At 43.2% G+C, this 23,076-nt stretch overlaps 1 protein-coding gene across 1 annotated transcript in view; it reads left to right on the forward strand.

Annotated features, from left to right (window-relative positions):
- Positions 1-10,248: 10,248 nt before the first annotated feature.
- EMILIN2 (elastin microfibril interfacer 2) overlaps positions 10,249-23,076 on the forward strand; it is a 59,602-nt gene continuing 46,774 nt past the window's right edge. The window contains exons 1-3 of the mRNA XM_025429387.3: positions 10,249-10,341; positions 10,570-10,916; positions 11,407-11,529. Coding sequence (XP_025285172.3) covers positions 10,249-10,341; positions 10,570-10,916; positions 11,407-11,529 — 563 coding nt within the window. The remainder of the gene's footprint in view (positions 10,342-10,569; positions 10,917-11,406; positions 11,530-23,076) is intronic.

Consider the following 23,076-nt stretch of genomic DNA (forward strand, 5'->3'; position numbering starts at 1 on the left):
GCAGCCCAGGTGGCTCAGCGGTTTAGCGCTACCTTCAGCCCAGGGCCTGATCCTGGAGACCCCAGATCAAGTCCCACGTCGGGCTCCCTGCATGAAGCCTGCTTATCCCTCTGCCTGTGTTTCTGCCTCTCTCTCTCTCTCTCTCTCTCTCTCTCTGTCGCTCATGAATAAATAAATAAAATCTTTAAAAAATAAAATGTTTGTGAAATTCATCCACATTGATGTGTGTATCAGCAATTCATCCATGTTCATTGCTGTATGGTATTCTATCATAACATATTGTATATATACCACAATTTATTCATTTTACTTTAATGAACACTTGAGTTGTGTCCTGTTTCTGTTAGAAACAATAATCCTTAGAACATTTTAATATGTTTCTCAGTGTGCATGTATAAGATCTTGTCTAATTTCTATATCTAGGGGTGTGATTGATGGGTTTGAGGGTGTGTGGACTGTTCCACATACCAGATCTGTTTTTCCAAACTGTTTTTGGAAAATCCATTCCAATCTATACTGTTTTTCCAAAGCAGTTGTACCAGTATACACTCCCAACAGCAGTATAAGAGAGTTTGTCTGCATTCACCATAAATAGTGCTTGGTTTTTTTATTACATTTTTTTAATTTAAATTCAATTTGCCTACATATAGTATAACACCTAGTGCTCATCCCATCAAGTGCCCTCCTCAGTGCCTGTCACCCAGTTACCCCATCCTCCCCCCCAAATAGTGCTTATTGTTAGAATTTAAAATTTTTGTCAAACTGGTAGTAAGTAATGGAATCTCCATCTTAGATATTAATTAGGTATTAATTTGCATCTCCATGATATTAATGAGGTCGAGCATATTTTTATTGACCATTTGAGTTTCCTCTTTCGTGAAGTGCAGATTCTAATCTTTTGTCCATTCTTCTGTTGGATTGTCTTTTTCTTATTAATTTTTTGTTGATTTGTTAAATTCTTTTTTTTTCAGATTTATTTATTTATTTATGAGAGACATACAGAGAGAGGCAGAGACATAGGCAGAGGGAGAAGCAGGCTCCCTGTGGGGAGCCTGATGTGGGACTAGATCCGTAGACCTGGGATCATGACCTGAGCCAAAGCCAGACGCTCAATCACTGAGCCACCCAGGTGCCCCATATCCCTTCTTTATGTTGGAAACATATGAGATATATGTTGCAAACATGTGAGAGGACTTGGAGGTACCCAGGGGAGCTTCAGAGAACAGGTAAAGACTCCAGGGTTGTACAGGTGAAGTTCTGCAGACATGGAGAAAATTCAACACAGAGGGAACAGTTTATGCAAAGATTATATTTGTTTAAGGACCTCCAATCAACATAACTTGGAAAAGGTAAAAAGGAGAAATAACCACTTGCCCTTCCCAGGCAAATTAGATTTACTTCTGGATTTAACATTGTTCGTTTTAATGGGGATGAAACAGATTTGTGTGTTTCTCTAGTTTGGGCTTTCACTCTGCTCATCTCTGATAAAATACAACATATTTTTGAGCAAGGGGGAGGCAGGAAATTAAAGGAAACCATCCTCTAAAAAAATTTTTTTCTTGTTCAGATTTGCTCCCTTACAATTTTTGTATTACCCTGAAGAAGTATTTAAAACTCCAACCTAATGGGATTACTTGATTATTCATAATGAATCTATCCTTCAGAGGACATAATTTATTTGTATTTCCCTGGGTATCATTTAGGATCAGCAGTTCAAAGCCTGAGGTGGATTTTCCTCTTATTTGTTATCTCTACAGTTGACAGATCTTTCTGGCTAAGCAGGGATTTGGCAATGTTGGGTTCTTAATTCCAGCTTTTTAAAAGGAAAGCTAATTCTGAGGTGACATATGTTTGAAACCTCATTTGGCCCCTTATTACCTCATTCATTAGAGGAAGAAGCACTCTGGCTGGAGATCACATGCTGTGGCCCAGTGAGAGGGTGACTCTTATTTTGTTCCCTGACTGACCGGGTCTCAGAGCGGGGTGGAGAAGGCCTGAAAATAGTCATTTCTTGGCTGTGTTGGTCAGGCGGGAGGGCCTCTCTAACATGGGTCCATTACAAAGAGAAACAAGGTCTCTGGAGGTTGGCCTCATCAGTTACCGTGGATATGATGTGAACAGAGTTGGTTAAGGCCCAAGAAAAACTTTAGAGAGGTTTAGATTTATTTGAGTCATTTACATTTGTTAAAAGATAAAACCGAAGTGTACTCTTCTAAGTTTGAGTTTTCAATTTGTTTTCAAGTTAGCATCCCCAGATCCCAGTTCTCTCTCCAATTTAATCCCACTTTCCTCCCTGTGTATAAACCATGTGTGAACTCGGTCAGCTGTCTTATAAAAGTCAGATGTCTGTCTGCTTTCTCTCACTGATTCAATGAATATTATTAAATAAAATGTTATGTGCCAGATACTGTGCCAAGGATAGGGATAAAATATAAGATGAATTAGAAACATTTTTTTTTAATTCAGCAAACATATTCAAACTAATCGATGATGTTGGAAGTCAGAATCAGTGTGACTTTTAGGAAGGATTAATGATTGGAAGGAACCATGAGGGGCCCTGGGGTGCTGGTCATGTTTTGCTTCATGATCTGGGTTCTGGTTACATGGCTGTGTTCACTTCATGAAAATTCATTGAGTCACTTAGGCACTTTTTTATAAGAATGCTATACTTTTGGGCACCTGGGGAGCTTAGTGGGTTAAGGATCTGCCTTTGGCTCAGGTCATGATCCCAGGGTCCTGGGATCCAGCCCCGCATCAGGCTCCTGGCTCAGTGTGCAGCCTACTTCTCCCTCTCCTTCTGCTCCTCCCCCTGCTTGCTCTCTCTCCCGTTCTCGCTCTCTCAAATAAATAAAATCTTTTAAAAAAAGGGAGAGAAAGAGAGAGAGAATGCTATACTTTGGTAAAATTCACAGGAGAAAACCATAATCTACAAATACTTATTTTTAAAAATCCTTTATGAAATTGGAATCCCTAGTACTAAAAGGGAAGATTCTTTTTGGGTTGAAACACATTGGAACTGAGTTCTGATAGTTTTTTTTTTTTTTTTTCTAATGTTCTTCCTATTTTCCCCAGGAATCCTGGCACCACTCTGCCCTCAAACAGTCCTTTGGAAAGCATAACCTCAGAATACTCAGGGAATAAAATATTTTTGTTTATGTATTTTTAAAAGTTAGGGGGAAACATGTAAGGGCATAATAGAAAACCAAGGCACTTTCCTGCTTGATCCCTCAACATTCTCTAAATATGAAACCCTTGTTTTACCTATATTTTGCATTAATCAAAAGATATTAGTAACTTTTATCTGCCCATGGCTTATTATTTATGTTGTTTTAGATTTTTTAACCAATGAATGTTCCAAGATGTCAATAGGACCTAGAAAGAGAGCTGCATTTAAGCAGGCCCTTCCCTGCTCTGCACTACTTAAAAATGCTATGACCAAGCCAGAGCATTTTTTTGGTATTTGTATTTTTATTATTTTATTTTTTTAGATTTTTAATTTAAATTCAATTTGCCAGGCAGCCCAGGTGGCTCAGTGGTTTAGCATCGCCTTCAGTCCAGGGCCTGATCCTGGAGACCCAGAATCGAGTCCCACGTCGGGCTCCCTGCATGGAGCCTGCTTCTCCCTCTGCCTGTGTCTCTGCCTCTCTCTCTCTCTCTCTCTCTGTGTGTGTATGTGTCTCATGAATAAATAAAATCTTAAAAAAAAATTCAATTTGCCAACATACAGTATAACACCCAGTGCTCATCCCATCAAGTGCCTTCCTGAATGCCCATCTCCCAGTTACCCCATCCCCCCATCCACCTCCCCTTCCACAACCCTTTGTCTGTTTCCCAGTTAGGAATCTCATGGTTTGTCTTCCTCTCCAATTTTCCCCCACTCATTTTCCCTCCTTTCCCATATAATCTTTCACTATTTCTTATATTCCCTGTATGAGTGAAACCATACGATGATTGTCCTTCTCCGACTTATTTCACTCAGCATAATACCCCCCAGTTCCATCTACATCGAAGCAAATGGTGGTTATTTGTCCTTTCTGATGCAAGCCAGAGTGTTTAAATAGAATGGAGCACCACAGTGTTCTTACTTAGCTCCTGAGGATGAGTTTAAGAATGATTAAGTCTGAGAAGACAGAGCCAAAGAAAGCTCATGCAAATGTCCACCTTCATCAACCAACTAAACAACCAAGTTTTCAGTGCTTAATCAAGTTTTTTTTTTTTAATAATATAAAACTACAAAAAGTTTCCAAAATGCACATGAGGCAGTAACAGAAGAATTTGATCCAAGTAAGGTTTTTACTTTAGTTTTGACTTTTGAACACCAATTCTTTCTCATTTTTTGATTTTATTATTTGCATTGACATTTACTAATGTTTTAGTCTCTATAAAGGCTAAACAAAATGTGGCTTTCAGTTCATTTTAGGCCTCTGAGAGTGATCACATAATTTATTGTCCAAACCCAGGCACTTTTGAAGATGAAAAGAGACACTAAAAATCATTAATAGTGTTAACTGATCCACAACAGGACTGGCCTGGGCAAATCAGGACATCTGGTCTCTCTACCTATTGTTATAGATAAGGGAAAAAAGAGAACCAGAATCGTTTTGTTTTGTTTTGTTTTGTTTTCTCTACCAGCCTACACTGTGCCCATTCCTCCTGTTGAGGGCTCCTCAATGCCACCTGGCCTCTCTGCCTCACCTACCCCTTGGCTATGTCTAAGACCACATACCTTAGTCTGGCTACTCTACCAGCTGGATGCATTAGAAACATACCAGGTATAAGGTCACATTAATTGCCCCTTCCTTGCAAGCAATCACATTCATTTTTGATATCATATCAGATTTAAAGCAAAACAAAAACTGTAACTCTTCGCTTAAACCCATACTTTTCCATAGACTTTCCTAATTAACATCCAACTTTTCTGATTGCCTCAGCTCTATTTCTTCATCATCACGTAGCTACACATTTTTTACTATGTTATATTCTATTTACTGACTGTAACTTTATGTTAAATCATTTCAGTCAATTAAGATGAGAAAGAACTAAATCTGTTTTGCTCTGGCTCCCACATTGCCTAGTTCAGTGTTCAATATGCAGAACTCGCCCAATTTGCTTACTGACAAAACAAACCTTTTGATGGCCACAAAATTTCAAGAACTTTCCCTTATCCTCCCAAATGTAACATTTTCTGACTGTTCCTGGACTTACGCTGAAATATAGTTCATCCTCATTATTCATAGATTCTGTATTTGTAAGTTTGCCGACTTGCTAAATTTATTTTTAAGTCCAAAAGCAATACTTGTAGCATTTTCATGGTCATTTGCGGACTTGTGCAGAGTGGCAAAAAACTTCCCTGCCCGATGTGCATGTTCCCAGATGACATCCAGCAAAACAATGCTCTGCTTTCTTGTTTTCCTTCTCATACTGCAAGTGTCCTTTTCTTTCCTTTTTTTCTTTTTAAAGATTTTATTTGTTTATTCATGAGAGACACAGAGCGAGAGAGGCAGAGACATGGGCAAAGGGAGACGTAGGCTCCATGCAGGGAGCCCGATGTGGGACTCAATCCCGGGCCTCCAGGATCACAACCTGGGCCAAAGGCGGCACTAAACCCCTGAGCCACCTGGGCTGCCCCAAGTGTCCTTTTCATGGTAAATTTAGTGCCATACTTTTTTTTTTTTTTTTTTTTTTGCATTTTTGTGCTTTTTGTTGGTGGTTTTGCTATTTAAAATGGCCCTCAAGCATAGTGCTGAAGTGCTAGTAGTGTTCCTGAGCACAGAAGGCTGTCCTGTGCCTTATGGAGAAAATATATGTTAGTTAAGCTTTGTTCAGGCATGAGTTACAGTAATGTTGGCCATGACTTCAATGTTATTTATGAAATACAGTATCTTTAAATAGAAAACACACATATGTACTGATTGGTTGACAAAAACATCGTGACTGGAGGCCTGTAGGAACCTAACCCTGTATTTCCCCCTAGGAGCAATTGCTCAGTATTTGTTAATTCAGTGTTGGCAGCAACTTTATGGGATATGCTGCATCAAATAATGAGAATTAACCGTACTTAAATACTTATAACATTGTTTAGGACTGCATATAACCTGAAATACTAGAATTAATTTGTTCATGAATACTATTTGAATGAGTATAGATTGAAATTGTGCTAAAATTTAATAATGTATTTTATAATCATCAAACACATTCTGCCTATTTAAAACATGTTGATTCCAGAATAATCAACTCTTATTCCATAAATAAATGATGAACTACAGCATAGTTTGATGTGGCTCATATATAAGACATTACTGCCTAAGCTATTATAGCTGTCTTGGAAAGAGATCTAATTCTAAGAGCCTATTTTTGTCAGTTATTTCTTATGAAGAAAAAAATGTGTTCAAAACCACACCATAAGTGTGACAGCAATAAATTCTCAAACATATTATTTGGCTATAGGAAGCATTCTTAGAACTAAGAAACATCTGAAAAAAATTAAGAGATATGGAATTAGAAACTAATTTTATCTTTTTGAGGAAAAAGATATTCACAATTGAGTTGCCTGCTGATCCTGAGTTTATTTTTGTAGTTATTGATCCTTCCAAAGTTCTCACTGAATAAATTTATTTGCAACGCAGAAGATGAACTCTCCTGAACAATAAACTGAGCTATATGTTTTCCCCTGGAGGGCAATAAAAAAGAGAACTGGGATGGAAGTCAAGAGCCCAGTATTCCATTTCTGACTATCCCATTTAGAGTCATTCTGAATGAGTCATGCATGTGCTTTCATGACAGCCATTTCTTTATATTTCTTACTTAGAAAGGAGAACTGTAGTAGATGCTCAGCTGCCCATGCCAGTTGGCACCAAAAAAAAAAAAAAAAAAAAAAGAATGACAAAGCTCAATAACCTGATTGCAAATCTGTTGCAGTGCTAAAGTGGTAACAGTAACAATTGTGAATATTTATCCTCCACTTGCCAGGCACTCCTCAGTTTGCCTGGCACTGTGCTAGGCAGTTTATGTGTGGTAACCAAATAATCCTCCCAATAGCCACACGAGGCATTCCCATTTTCAGAGCAGAAAATGGAGGATAGAGAAGCCCACTGACTTATCTGAGTTCATTCTACTAATAGATGAGGGTACCCAACTCCATTGCATGAGGTCTTGACCACTGCTTGTTTTCATGTGTGATTTCAGGCATGATTTTAACAGTTTGGAAGTTCTCATGTGATGGTTTAAATGTAAGTCATACCCCGCTGACCAATATAGGGAAATTTGTTCCTGCTGTCTCTCAAGAAAGATGATTAAAATAATGGCCGTAATCCTTAGTAATGTCATTGAATTAATCAATTGATAGATAAGATCAGTTCTGGGTTCAGAAGATAGAGATTTTGAATCTTTATCTTTGTACAGCAAATGGACTATTCGCAAATAAGTATATTAAGAAAAAATTGAAGAGAGTGATTGTCCTTTGTTCTGTTTGGCTCTATTTGAGCAAAGCCTTTGACAAGACAGGAAAGCAGCTGTTTGTAAATTTTGAAGTCTAGGGACTCACTGACTTCATTCTGAGGGTGCCTATATCTAAAGTAGCCGAATGAAATTGTATCAATCAAACCTTAGCATTCCAAAACAGACTAAGCTAGATGGTACAGTTGTGTTTTTTTTTTTTTTCCTCAGAGATATTTCTGTCTTTCTTTCCCTACCAGGCTGCATTTCTTTTTAATGAAGTGCATCTTATCACTAACTTATGAATGCATAGTAAGACATTTTCTCAGGGTTCATTATGTTAGGAATGCTTTGCAATCAAAATATTCAAGATATCCAGTCTACAAGGACTTCCTCCCCCATGATTAGATAAGCAACACAAAGAAGTAGTAAAGACATCTAAAAGTACACCTAGACATGGGGGGGGCACTTTTTTTGAGTTCTAGAGAGCAAAACAAGACATGTGAAGGATGGGACACTCACGCTAGTCTTATGACTCTTGACCACATACATCCTAGATTCAAATCAGTTCATCTTGATCAAACATCATGTGCTCAGATGGCTGAATATAAGGATGGGAGGAAAATACCCCACTGCTGCCTCTGTAATGATCACTTACTCTCTCCCACCAGGTAACTGAAGGGGAGCCTGGGGGAACTGGAGGCCTAGCAGGTTCACTGCTTCATGAGATGTGCCCCCCAAGTACAGAGCCTGATGGGCATTTTTATCACGATCAACAGTGAGGAAATGAGTTTTAGGAAGTAGGTCTAACTTTGCATTTTTGTTTTAGCTAAGTTGGTCACACAGTTGAGAGTAGACGTTACTATGAGGCACTTTGATTTTAAAACAGGAGAAATGCCTTCAGATTGTGATTAGAAACTGACAGTTTTCAAGTGGTTGTTTAAAGTAGTTGGCGGCTTATAAAGAATTCACATTTACAGAATTCTGCCAATGGTACCTCCATTATTCCTTACGGCTGGGGCCACATGACCTGCCCAACCAGTCTCTTTCCTAATGTGCTTAAGCTCCCTATCCTCGGGAATCTTCCCTCTGCTTTGGGAGAGGGTTTTCTGGTTCCCAAGTTTGATGTGTCTCTTCCCATGGCTTGAGGAGAGAAAGGGAAGGGGGTCCCTTGGGATCTTGGCCTTAAGTCTTCCTGAGAGCTGAAAATCTTCTTCCATCTTCCCAGAGCAGCCCCACACCAGGTACACCTGGACATGTGCCTAGAGAAACACATGTGACAAATATTGTCTCATGGCATTGACTGTACATCAGAAATTTTCTACCCTTCACTACACAGGAATGCCTAGAAGCTCTGTGAACACAGAGCCCACCCAGGTCAGTTTTGGCTCACTTGTGAATTCTCGGTATTTTCACACAATGCCTAGCCTATAACAGATGCTCAGAATAAAATTTATCTACTGATAAGTGCCATTTTATAGCTGATTAAATAAAGAGGTCACGTGATGTGATGAGCAATGGGTATTATATGCAACTGATGAATTACTGAAAACTGCATCTGAAACTAATGATGTACTATATGTTGGCTAATTGAATTTAAATTTAAAAATACAGTATTGTGGTCATCTCAATGGAAAGTTAGTCCTCAAACTCTTGGACTAGAATACAGCTTCCTAACATAACTCCAACGGATAAAGTAGATTTGACCTCATCAGTTCAACTCACTCTCAAGTTTGAGAATAACCTGTACTGAAGAGCCATTGTGGTTGTTAGCTGCTGGGTGTAGACATGCATCATTTGTGTTTCCTTTTTTTTTTTTTTTTTTCCCCCTTCTGTCACTTCCCTTCATTTCTGTGCTTGGTTTCTTCCCTACCACAGTTCATGAACAAAAACGGTGTTAGGGTGGGGACGGTAAGAAATTCACGAAGACACAGATTGGGCTATGCAAGACCACTTTTTATCCCTTTCTGTGATTTCCCCCTGTGGATGTATCTTCTGAAGGCTGGGATGACTCCAGCCCTTTATGTGCATGATCTTCCATAAGAGAGTTCATGGAAGGATTATTTCCTTACATGGCATAATTTTCTGCTTGGCTCTTGTGAGGTTTCTACTTAGGGTATATCCTTTCTTCTGTTTGCAAATCAAAATGCCCAACAACATCATCAAACCACATTAGAAATAAAATGGACCAATGGCTTCATTTGGTGAAAGAGCAAATGTTTACTGTCCTTGTAACAATCCACAGCCAGCAGCAACCTGTTCATTCACAGATGCTGTAGTTTCTGCAGTCTGCAAACAACCTCGCTGCAACGTTCATTAGATAAAGCAGGTTGGTTCAAATAACAGCCCCAGCGTACACCCCTTTGGCAGGGATTTTATGTAACATTCTTCTCTATGGGGTTGTCTGATCCCCAAAAGAAATTGGTAGAGATTAGTGTAACTCAAGAAGAGTCAGAAAATACGCAAGCAAGTGAAAAGACAAACGTCCAGCAGGCTTTGAACTGTTGGGAGCAAATGCGACGGTCGTGGCGACTTTGATGTTGACAGGAAAAGTTCAGGGTGGGACATGAGAAGCGGAGGCTGTGAGATTATCTTTCAGAATTTAGTGTGGCATTCACTGGAGCCTGCTGCGGTGCTCGGGCAGCTCTGGTGGGGGGAGGGGACCCCGAGGCCCTGCACCTTGACTTGGACACTGAAGCGGACGCTGCGGCCCGGGGAGCGCAGGGGACCCGCCTTCACTTCCCCCGAATCTCCTAAGCCCAAGCGCGGCAGGGGAGGAAACCCGAGCCGAGCCCCTCCCAGGGGCTGATCCAGATGTCCCTCGTTCCCCCCGGGGAGCCGGCACCCGGCACCGCAGACCCGCCGACGGCGGCCGCATCCCCAGGGGCCGGGGCGCGCCGGGGGAAGGTGGGAGGCGGAGCTGCCCTGCTTCTGGGAAGACACCAAAGGAATGAGTAATTGGACATTCTGTAACTTGGACCCTTCTCCTAAACTCTTTCGCCCTTTCGCCCCAAGCCCCCTGCCGAGAGGCCCGGGACACCGGAGACCGGGGGCCGCGGTGGAGGAAGAGTCACGTTTCGGAGAGGGAAGTGAAATAAAGAGGGCGGCACCCGGGGGGACCTGTGCGTCACTGAGGGACCGCGGAGAGGCGCGGGCGCACGGGTGGGAAAGGAGCAGCGGGAGCGAGAAGCCGGGCGGCGGCTCCTCCACGCGGCCGAGCGGCCCCCGCCTTCCCCGGCCGCGCCCCGTGCGCCCGCAGCCTCGCGGCTCCAGCCTCCGCGCTCCGCGCTCCGCGCTCGGGATCCGGCCGGCGGGGCGCCCGGCGCGCGCGGAATGTGGCCGCGGACACGGCTCCGGCACCGCGCGCCCCGGCGCTGGGCGCTGGCGCTGGCGCTGCTGGCCCTGGGCGGCGCAGGGCTGTGCCTCGCCGGCCCGCAGCCCGCGCAGCCCGTGCAGCCCGCGAGGCCGGGCGCCAGGAACAAGTAAGTGCGCGGCCCTCTCCCCGCAGCCGCCCCGGGCCCTGGGCCCCGCCGACCCTCCCCGACCCGCAGCCCGGCCCGCCGCGACTCCCGGCCGAAGGCGACGAGCTGCAGCGGGGACCCCGTGGGCTGCCCCGACGGCAGCTCCTCCCGGGGGGTGGGGGGGGGCGTGCGCTCCGCGGCCCGCGAGAGGCGTCCCGGGTGGTGTCGCCCGCCCTGGAGCCGCGGGGCGCCGGGAGTGTCGGGCAGAGCAGGGCGGCCAGACGCAGACTCCGGGAATCGCTGAAGCCCCCGGGACCGCCGGCGCTGCTCCTCCGCGTCTTTCGTCGGCTCCAGGCGCACGGGCCCCAGAGGCGCAGCCGCGCACCCCGGGAGGGCTGCTTTGTGGCGCTCCCGCCTGCGCAGAGCCTGCGGCTTCCTGACCCCCGCCTCCCCCAGCCTCATTGCTCTCGGGGTTCACCCTGTGCTTCTCGCTCGCTCTCCTTCACCCCAGGAACTGGTGCGCCTACATCGTGAACAAGAACGTGAGCTGCTCCGTGCTGGAGGGAAGTGAGAGTTTCATTCAGGCTCAGTACAACTGTGCCTGGAACCAGATGCCCTGCCCGTCCGCGCTGGTGTAAGTGCCGGGGCCGGGGCCGGGGCCGGGGCTGGGGGGCGGGCGGGGTGCGCACCGGGGCGCGGGCGGTGGGTGGCGTCGGAGCCTGGGGCTCTTCCAGAGCCGGAGAAAACCGAGAAGTCGGAGCGCCGAGCGGGGTCCCAGGCGCGGGAGCGGCCCCGAGCGAGCAGGGGGATGCGCACGACTTGCGAGCCTGTGGCCGCCGGGGCAGAGGAGGGGTGAGCAAAGCCCCCACCCCCACCTCTTTTTTTTTTTTTCCTTTCAATTTTATTACTAACATAAGGCAGCTGGACCTAATTAGATCCACATTGTGTGTTCTGGGGCACAGAGAAGATTCCAAAATGTATACCGCTAAGAACGTTGAAATGTAGGATTAGTCGAGAGGTTTGTTCTAGCCCGTGTCTTAACACAGGCGAGTTTCGTCCAAATGTCCCCATAAAACGCACCTCTTCCTCTGCTGTGGCTCTCTAAACTCAAGTCCCAGCAATAACTTGCTTTAAAGTGAGAACCACCCCCCTCCTTTTTTCTTCTTCTTTTTTTTTTTTTTTCATGTTTGATTTGGGGATTCAGCTAAGAGAAAATGGTCATCTTTTTGATGAAAAGTAATCATCTTTTTTGCTTATAAAGATTTCACTATCTATAAAAAAAAAAAACAGAGGAAGCAATGCCTTAGAATACAAATTCCCTTAAATACATCACACACATCCAATTGTCTTCTGGCAAGCCTTTGTGTTTTTGTGTAAGTTGGTTATCAGAGGATGAGCGATGTGAATCAATGGCTGTTGGGAACACATGTGATGGTTGAAATTAATTGTTTTCCCCTAAGAATAAGTTGTTTGTTTTAGGGCACAGTTGTCAGTACAGCAAAGAATAGCCAGTAGGCGGATCTGTCTTTGGCAAAGCAAAGGGACAGACTGAAACTGTACTCCAGGAAACTTTTTTCCAGAAGGCAGTACATGAGCCTTCAGGCTTGTGGGGTGGACATGGTCTCTGGATCTTTCTACATGGGGTGTTATGGGGACTGCAAACAGGGAAGAGATAATTCCTGTTAGGCCAACAACAACAACAACCTAGAAGAGACCCTCACTTTCAAATATACAGAGAAACAGGCAGAAATGGAATCCCTGACTCACCGAACTGGGTTTGTCAGAGGACTGCAGTACTGTCATAATGCCTATCTCTGCTTGGTCATTTGGCCAGCAGTCAGTGAAATAAGAACCAAGTAAGATTTTTACATTGTGGTAGAGACACAAACTAAGTATTCAACACAATTTGAATGGATTTATTTAAACTTAGAATTATTATTCAGAAACATTTCACTTATTTTACTTAACTACATTTTGTGGTTTGTTATACCCTTAATACTTACTTGTGGCAACTCAGATACATGAATTTTTTCACTTGGAGAGGTAATGCTTTTCATTTAAAAGATGTTTTTTCAGGCGCCTGGGTGGCTCAGTCTGTTAAGCATCTGCCTTTGGCTCAGGTCATGATCCTGGGGACCTGGGATGGAGCCCCACATTGGGCTCCCTGCTCAGCAGGAAATCTGCTTCTCCCTCTGCTCCTCCCCTGCTCATTCTCTCTCACACACACATGCTTTCTCTCTCAAGTAAATAAAATCATAAGAAAAATAAAAGATGTTTTTTCCTTTGAATTTTCTGTAATTATTTTAGTGCTTGCAAAATTAAGTGATGATTTAATTGTTGTATTTGACCAAAACTCAGTGAAATAGATTCTTTGTCGTCATTGGGGAGCAAATCACCTCCAGATCAGCAGGTTAATGAAAGGCAATTGGAGCATATTTTTGCCACCCTGTGGGAAGGACAACAAAAATTGCTATAAGAAACGACAGATGTTTTTATTGTTTTGTTAAATAAAACCAAAACAAGTGACCTGGGTGTTTTTCTTCAATAGTAGTCACTTAAAGAGTTCAAGTGTGTTTTTACATTTTAGATACTGCATTGTAGGTGTGAAATTCTAAAAATAAGAACAGGCTTTTAGCTAATCAAGCTGAAAATGTTGAAATAGTTAATTCAGTAAAGAGGAATGGCTTACCTTATTTTTCAGCTAGTAAGTGTTTCCTAAATTTTGATGATTGGTGGGTGATGGAAATCAAAGCCTCTTTACACTTAAAGAGAATGAATGGCTGTTTACCATGGAATTTCCCAGTTGTGTTTCTGATGAATCCAGAAACCCTAGAAACTTCTCTCAATTCATGGTCGTTGTAAGGTGAGGTCTTCATTATTGGATCTTAGAACCTGAGACATGTGGAAGCGAGAATCCTTTGGAAACTCATCCTGCAGTTACTGAGGGATACTTTCCAAGTGGTAGAAGTGCAGGGCTGGCGTGGCGGTTGGCTGAGATGTTGGAGCTAGAATGCAGTTTGGCAGCTGGTGCCAGCTGAGTGCCTGGGAGTAGCAGGTGTGTGCCAGCAAGGCCTGAGAGAGTTGGGCCGGGTAGAGTTTCTAGGGATGGTGGAGGGAAAGGAGGAAGAGGAGCCAGGAAGGGAGAGAGCAAAGCCGACTTTGGAGGAGGAAACTTCATCTTAGGGATCTCAGGGTCTGGAGAGGTCTGGAGGCTGAGGAGTCCATTGAGGCCAGTGGCTTTAGCTAGCTGGAAGAATTTACTTCTGCAGAAAGGACAGTTTCAGGTCAATGTGGGCAGGCATTGCAACTTGTATGAGATTAGGGGAGTAAGTTGAGAAGAAACTCAGTTAACACAGGCATCAAATATGTTTCAAAGGCTTTGCTGGAAAAAGGGAGTTGATGGTAGCCAAGCAGATGAAGAATCACTTAGAAAATGTTGCATGTTCTAGGACAGAAGTGGAGAATCCAAAGGAGACACTGAATATACTCTTAGACATAGGAGGAAATCAGCTAGGAAACGAGCTTTTATGGGGAACTCCATAGAAATAAGTGGACAACATCTATGCCTGGTCATGTTATTGGGTACTGAGCCTCTGTGGGCTGTAGAGACCTAGTACATGTGCATTTCCAGAAGGTTTAGACCTCGCCCCATTTGCCTACATGAAGAGCCTTCGGTTCCACACTGCAAATTTGGGCACTGTTATGTGAAACTAGGAGTGGAGAGGGTTTGTGTTATATGGGCATTGAGTCATTACTTTCCTGAAACTATAAAGAAACTTCTGTGTGTCAGGTGCTATGTTAGGGCTTTTTATTCCATACACGAGGTTATTTAATTCTTGTAACAACCCTTCAAGATGAATACTGTGGTCCCCATTTTGCCAATGAGGAAGCAGAAACTAGATGTTCCCTAACTTGTCTATGGTCTCATGACAGTAAGTGGCTGAGCTGCCCGCAAATCCAGGGTTCCGTTGGCCCCATAGCAATGGAGAATGCATTCGTTCGTTTTAACGTGTACTTTCAGTGGATTGCACCATACTCAACTATTAAGAAAAATTACACCTTCTTTCATGGAAGCCAATTCCCTGTAAAAGTGATTGAGAACTGTGTGTGTATGCGTGTGTGCTCAAATATCTTTATTGTGAGTTATTTGCTATGATGCATTGGATAGTATCATTTTTCATAATGTCTGCTATGCTATACAGTTTCTTTTTAAACTTTTCTCCAGTTTTATTGAGATTTCATTGACATATAGCACTTCATAAATTTAAGATGTATAGCATAATGACTTATATATGTTGTGAAGTGATCGCCACAGTGAGTTAACATCCATCATCTCATAGAAACAAACAAAAAATGGAGTTTTTTCCTTGCGATGAGATGCTTAGGATCTACTCTCTTAACAGATTTCAGATATACCATACAGTGTAACTACACTCATTATGTTGTATATTACATCCCCAGGACTTTATGTTACAACCAGAAGTTTGTACCTTGACCACCTTCATCCATTTCCCTCCCACTCCACCTTTACCTCTGGTAACCACAAATCTTTTTCTGTGAGTTTGTGTTTTTTTTAGATTCCATGTATATGTGAGAATATATACATACAGAATTTGTCTTTCTCTGACTTCCTTTACTTAGTATAATGCCCTCAAGGTCTATCCATGTCACATGGTAGGATTTTCTTTTTTTTTAATGGCAGAAGAGTAGTCCGTTGTGTGTATACACGACAACTTCTTTATCCATTCATCAGTCAGTGGACACCTAGGTGGTTCCCATGTCTACTGTAGATAATGTTTCTGTGAGCACGATGTGCAGAGATCTGTTTAACATAGAATTTTTGTTGCCTTTGCACATATACCAAGAAGTGAAATTGCGGGGTCATTTGGTACTTGTGTTTTTGACTTTTTGAGGAAACTCCATGCTATTTTCCATAGTGGCTGCATGGATTTACATTCCCACCCACAGCATACAAGGGGTCCCTTTCTCCACATCCTCAGCAGCATTTATGTCTTGCCCTTTTGATGTCTTATTTTAATAGTATCCAGGGCTTGAGTTGGGTGAGAGTACCTCCCTGGAGCACATTATTTTAATGTGAGGAGCCCCTTCATCACCTTATATCTTTTTTTTAAAAAAAAGATCTTATTTATTTATTCATGAGAGACACACAGAGAGAGAGAGAGGCAGAGACACAGGCAGAGGGAGAAGCAGGCCCCATGCAGGGAGCCCGACTTGGGACTCTAGGATCAGGCCCTGGGCTGAAGGCGGCGCTAAACCGCTGAGCCATCCGAGTTGCCCATCACCTTCTATCTTTAGAGCAACTCCATAGGGGCATTATCCCCATTCTACAGAAGGTCATTTAGTTAGGAAGTAGCTGGTCCTGGATCCAAATCCAGTCATATTTCCAAATCTTATGTTCTTCCCCCTCCACACCTCACGGTCCCTTGGTGTCTGGACCCACATCCGAGGGTGCATGAGTGTGGTGCCTGCCACAGTGCATGCTGGGACATTGGCACCTCTGGTGAGATGGAAGGGTGGGGTGATGGTCTAAGATTTCCTAGATCCCCCTCTATGCAGGTTGGTGGTGTTTGGGTGGACTGCTGGTAGGAGACAGCACCATCTTCTCCTTCTTGGACTAGGCATTGTTTCCTTTCATGCATCATTCATGGTTTGTGGCAAAAATGCCAGAGAGTCCATAACCTCCCACTCTGCTTGCATCAGTCCCGCTGACTGCTGTTAGTATTTGAGGCATTTGGGGGCGTCCTGTATGCAGAGCAGCTGCCTAGTAGGTGAAGACATCCGGGGACTCCCAGATGTAAGGCAGGATTATTTCCCTATATTTGCTTTGCTCCCAGCTCAGGGTGAGGTTTCCTACTCTCTGAGCCCACAAACTGACTTGGCTTTATCAGCATCTACCCAACCCCACTCTTGCCCCCTGCTTGGGTGTGTTGCATCTGGGTGGAATTTTTCCTATGAGCTTTTTAAAAGAATCTCATCGGTTGGGAGAGGAACTGGGTGGGACCAACTAGGGGAGCCTGTACTGCTGTGATAGCACAGAAGAAGAATTTGTGAATTTGTAGCAGGTGTGAGTTCTACGTGCTGAGTTTCAGAACTCCTCTAATTCTCAGATTCCAAGGGGGAGCAGATGGTCATTCAGTTGGAAGAAGAGTTGTCTATTAGAAAGCAATCTCAGCCAGGAAAAGCTTTTTTTTTTTTCTTTTTTTCTCTTCTTTAAACAAAGAACACTGAAGGCTGTGAAAATAATGAGGACTTACATCTTCTGGAGTAAATTCTACAGTTTCTACATCTCCAGGAACAGAATTCTATTCAACTGGAAAACGTGCCTCTTATGTGTATAGCTTTGGGGGAATTCTTTTTCCTTCAGCTTTTAAACATCTTGCAATCAACTGGCTGTTAAAAGCTTTGCTCCTTGGTTTTGAGGGTAATTTGAATCAACTGAGGGAGCCTGAGCTCGGAGCATCTGGAGAGGGGGAGAAGGCAAGTCTTGAGAGGCGGTACCCAGACCCTGAGAGCCGCATGCATGCTCCTCCCTCCTTAGGTTGGCCTTCCTTATCAGCTCTTCCGGGGCTGCCCTAGAATCTTCTGATCTTCCTTTCAAGCTTCTTTGTACTTTTGTTCTTTCCCTCTTCTTAGGTTTCTGGTAGATCAGATGCTGGGTTCGTAGAGCCCTTCCACAGTCATGTTTTTCTCATCACAAACTCAGCCAGATTAGTTAGGGCAGAGATGGTGGTCTTAGAAGTCTATGGTTATGGCTACATTTTCCACCTTTCTTATCTTGGAGAAAAATTAATGGGATTTAAATAGAGCTTGCGGTCTTAAGAAAAACAATTGCTTCTCGTTAAACCCCATTTTGGTCCTTTTATTTGGTCTTTCTCCACAGATCTACTCTGTTGGCACTTGGTAAATGAACTAAAATTCTGAGGTAGTCAGGAAAGGGGAGGCAAATGGAGCAAGCGTCCCCTGAGGTGGTCCCTCGAGGCTAGCTCGTGTGGCCAGTGTGTTCTGGAAGCAGAAATAGAAACCTTGGCTTCGGGCCTGAGCTTTAACCGTTACCAAGCTGTGTGACTTCAGGCAAGTCCCTCAGCCTCTCTGAGGCACATTTTTTCTCATCTCTACATTACTATAGCTGTCAGAACTTTTAAAAGTGTGCTGTCATACTCCTATAGGATACACTGAGCAGTCATGTCTCGTGACACCCTTATTCTCCTCGTGTGGAGTGTTGTTGCCTCTCAGGTGGCCTTATCTTTGAAGGCTCTGAATTTGAAGTTAATGCTTCTGGACATTTAGAGAAAGACTGAAGGCTGAAAACTGAAAGAAACTCAGTAAACCGAGGTAATAAGTAAATGAAATGAATAAAATCAACTTCCAAACATGCAGTTAACTGAGAGATTGCTTTGGAAGCAGAGCCAGCATTGGCTTCTCTGGGGAGTGCAGGTGAGTGATCACGGCCCATTTAAAGGAGATGTTGCAGCTGTGGGGGGCACTGGGGCTTGTTGGGTGGAGAGCCAGCGCCCTGTTCCAGGTTGCCAGGGCGGATGAAAGCTCTGCCCATCCTCTGGCCACCTTTCACCAGCCACAGCGCTGCTCTAAGCCTTTGCCTTGAGGAGAAAGTCCTCTTCCTCCAGTTGCTAATAGCGGGCTGTTAGCACTGTTTACTGAACGTGCGTCATACAGCAGGTACTGCACAGAACAGTTACCCAGTGTTTTACATGCTGTTTTTTTAAAAACCTAAAGCTGACAGACTGTGCCAGCGTTGAGACACCTTACAGACTGTCACCCAAATGTTCTGATTTATTGCTGGTCCAAACAAACACTGGCTTTTTTCCTTTTTTTCTTTTTTTACTATTGCTTCTGTCCTTGATAAAAGCTGTTTTCTGGACTTAAAGATAACAAAGAACCACTTGATAAAATGATGCGAGCCTCACTTCTCACGAAGAACAATTTTCCTGGACAGCTTCAGAGAGGAGCATAGTAGCTGTTAATGTGATGGCAGTTCACATTGGAGGAGAATAATGAAATGATTAAAATGAAACCAGTAAGTTTTCCTCTTTTCTTCCTGTTTTAAAGTGGTGATGTGTGCTGGACAAAAGGAGGGAGGGTTCAAACTAACCAAATCCCTGGTTTAAAAATGCTGTAGAAGCAAACTTTTCTGGGTGTGTTAGGACCCAGCTGTTCTTTTGCTTCCCCCCCCCCACCCCCGCCACAACTTTCCACTAAGAAAATATTAGATTAGGGAATACGCCTAAAAATCATTTTCTGCAGTGTCAGCCTTTCAGGGTGGAGTATTTTACTAGGCATTTGCTTAAGAGACCAATGGTTTAGGTGAAGCCTTCACAAACTGGCCATTTTGATGGAAGGGAGTTTGCTATGAGACCCCTCAACTTTTTCCTAACATTCCCCATCTTCATTCACATTTGTAATTGTATGGGGTCTGCTGAATGGGCTTTATTCTTATCTTTTACAGAGATTTGCTCACAGTCTATTGTAAAACAAGGTTCTAGAGATTTCCTTCCTTCTTCAAGTTGTTATAGCTGCTCAGCAGGGGCGCTGTTGGAGGATCATGGGATAAGGACCTACATTTTTTTTCTGAACTACAGTGGTGCAAGCGCCACTTGTTTTTCTGCTAAGGTTCTCCATATATCTTGATTTTTAACATTTAAATTCAATTAGCCAACATAGACTATATAATTAGTTTCAGATGTAGAGATCAGTGATCCATCAGTTGCATATAACACCCAGTGCTTACCACATCACATGGCCTTCTTAATGTCCATCACCCAAGTTACACCATCTCCCCACTTCCCCCCCTCCAGCAACCCTCAATTTGTTTCTTCTGGTTAAGAGTCTCTTTTGGTTGTCTTCCTCTCTGAAAGCAGAGCCCCAAAGCTGTGGCTGTGATTGCGACAGAACCCAGGGTGGGGTGAGTTTCACAATCCAGCCGTTTGCAGGAGATTGTATTCACCATTAAAAGTGTCTCTCAGGCTTGTGTTGGTGTCAACGCGAGGAGCTCTCCCGTGTTGATGGAATGAGGCCTTGGGCAGGGAGGCCGAGTTGAGCCTTTCTGAATATTGTGAACATTCCAGAATCTCCAGTCTGGCCTGCTGTCCTGACAGTGTTCAGGCCTGGTTCATGCGTCAGGGGGCGTGTGCTGGAGATTCTTCAGCTTTCAGCGGGGGCAGCAGCTTTCCAGGACGACAGTGCCAGGTCAGCTCTGGCTTGGTCATGATAAACGAGGCACCCTTTTCCCATCCCAACACGCTGCATCATCTTCTGGCAACTCACAATGTTTAGGAGTCATTCTGTTGCATTATTGCAAAAATAGCAAGATACAACACAGATTCCTTGCTCACTGATGGTGCAAGAGGAAAGGCAGAAATGCTAATTTGTGTCTTTGATGTTTTATGTGTTATTTTGCACAAAATGGCAACTTTGCCTTCAAATTTCCATTTTGTAAAAACAATTAGAAAAAATTCTGTTTCAGCTATCTTCCCTAGTAAATGATCCATACCTTTAAAAGTACAAAAATAAATATTAGGTGTAAATTCCCAACAGATAAAGTAAATAGTTGTGCAAGGAATAATCTGATATGTTTTTAAAAATGCAAAACTTTAGTTAAATCCTAATTGTGAAAAATCTGAAAAAGAATGATGTGGTTTTGGTTTCTACTTGATTGAGTTCTGTTATTGCATTGTCAAGACAAGACTACCTGATAAATAATTTCATAGTCCTGAAGAGATTTTAAAGACCCTGATGCAGAAATGTGTTATATATATATATATATATTCTACATAAATCAAATATATTTAAAGTTGTATAATTAAATGCTTTGACATTTTTATGCACACGTGATACCAACATCACAATCAAGATATTGAATATATTCATCACCCCCAAAACTTTCCTCACACCCCTTTGCAATCCTTTCCTCTGGTTTCTCCCCATCTATTCCCCAGGTACCTGTTGATCTGTTTTCTATCACCATAGATAAGTTTGCATTTTCTAGAGTTTGATAATATAGTCATATAGTATGTACTCTGTTAGCCTTTTTTTATCCAGCATAATTATTTGGAAGTATATCCATTTCATACTATATATATATCAATACTTGATGACTTTGTATTGTTGTATTCCTTTGTATGTGCATACGACCATCTGTACATAGTTGCCTTATAGCTGAGAACTTGTGGCAAAATGGTGTAGAAAATCATTTGTATTGATAGTAAGGTTACTTCTCTGATTTTTCTGAAGACAAATTAGATGGTATATTAGATACTCAGATAAATGGGGCACTAGATAAAACCATAGTGGATGGGGTAAGAAAAACACATTTCGGGGGCACCTGGGTGGCATCTGCTTTCAGCTCAGGTCATAGTCCTGGGGTCCTGGGATGGAGCCCTACTCCCTGCTCTGTAGAAAGTCGCCTTCTCCCTCTGCCCCTACCCCCTTGTGTACCCTCTCTCTCTCTCTGTCTCTAATAAATTAATTAAATAAAAAGAAAAACACATTTCACATTTATAGCACTGGAAAACACTGAATTGAGGCTACATAATTAGCTTAAACTATTTCAAATTGGCAGAAAGCTCAGCAGTGTTAAGTCTTATTTAGAGACTCTTGGTTACTCAGTTTCATTAAACATATATTTTTGTGGAAGGCCTATGGCTGGCCCAGGACTAGACCCCACAGGGACAAAGCAAGGAACCTGATCTCTCTCTTGCCCTCCAGAAGTTCACATCCAGTCAGTGAATGAGACATAGAAATAATTTACAAAATAAAAGGTGAAATGAGAATTGCTGTACAGAAGTACAAGTAGTTGAGGATGTTCAGAGGTAGAAGTTACTTCTGCCCGAGGGGAGTCTGAGAACCTGTTTGCAAGGTGGTGACATCTTAACAGGGCTTTGAAGAATGGTTCCAGTTGAATATATGCAGATTTGAGAGGACACCAGCATAAAACCAGAAAACATGGCTAGGGCCTAGTGGTGGGAAATGAAGGGGCATCTGTGAGGAAGTGTAAACCCGTGTCTGCAGGGCTGGCTCTTCCCAGGGCTGAGGGAAGACTGCTCCAGCCTGCTCTCCCTGGCGTGTAGATGGCCACCTTCCTTTCAGGATCTGTCCCATCCTTTCCCTCTGTGTGTTTGTGTCCCATTGGATTAGGGCCCATCCTAATGGCCTTGTTTTACCTTGATTACCTCTGTAAAGACTCTGTCTTTAAATCTGGTCACATTCTAAGGTACTGTGTGGGAGTGAGGACTCCAACATATCTTTATGGGGTGACACAATTCAACCCATAACAACCAATGTTGGGAGGTTGGACTTTATCATTTAGGCAAAAGGGAGTCATGGAAGACTTTTGATTTGGGACGCCATCAGAACTTTACTTGATCAGATCAAATGCTGATCAGGCTATGTGTGCAAAATAGATTTGAGAAGGGGAGAGCCAGGTGGAGGCGAGGGTTGGTGAGAGGGGCCTTGTGGGGAGACTGGCTGCAGTCCACACAGAACCTGTGGTGGGTGTGGTGGGGGTAGCCAACCTGGCCATGAAAAGGATGAAAAGCAGCAGCCCAGTTGATGGCTAGGTGGCCTCTCCTCTATGCTTATTGCACAGTAGCACTGCACAGGTTGAGGATACATGAAGAGCTGTCACTGGGTGATCTGTGTAGTGTGTCGCGAAGGGTGTTGATAAAAAGGACCACATGTTGTGAAGGAAGGCCAGTTAGTTCAAGGACTGTCATTTGAAGGTTGTGGCAGGAATGCCTTTATCCACTGGACAGTCACCTCATTATTCTTCACCTTTGGTCAGAAAACAACTATAATTCTTCACATGAGCAATTGAGACCATTATTGTGGGAGGAACCTGTATCTTTAGTCTTATTGCAAATTTTTGTCGTATGGTAAATTTATATATGCCCACGTGAGCACAATACATGGAGTGTATATATATCATTTATATAGAGCTTTATAGTTTCACAGTTTTCACAGCTATTGTCAACTTTTATTCTTATAATAATATATGAGAGGTAAAAGGGGCTCAAATAGTATAAATGCCAATTTAAGTTTTTCTAGTTAGCTAATATATAGTGTAATATTGGTTTAAGGAGTAGAATTCAGTGATTCATCACTTATGTACAACACCCAGTGCTCATCACAAGTGCCTTCCTTAATG

This window comes from Canis lupus, chromosome 7 (genome assembly GCF_003254725.2).
Source record: "Canis lupus dingo isolate Sandy chromosome 7, ASM325472v2, whole genome shotgun sequence".
In the NCBI taxonomy this organism is placed as follows: Eukaryota; Metazoa; Chordata; class Mammalia; order Carnivora; family Canidae; genus Canis; species Canis lupus.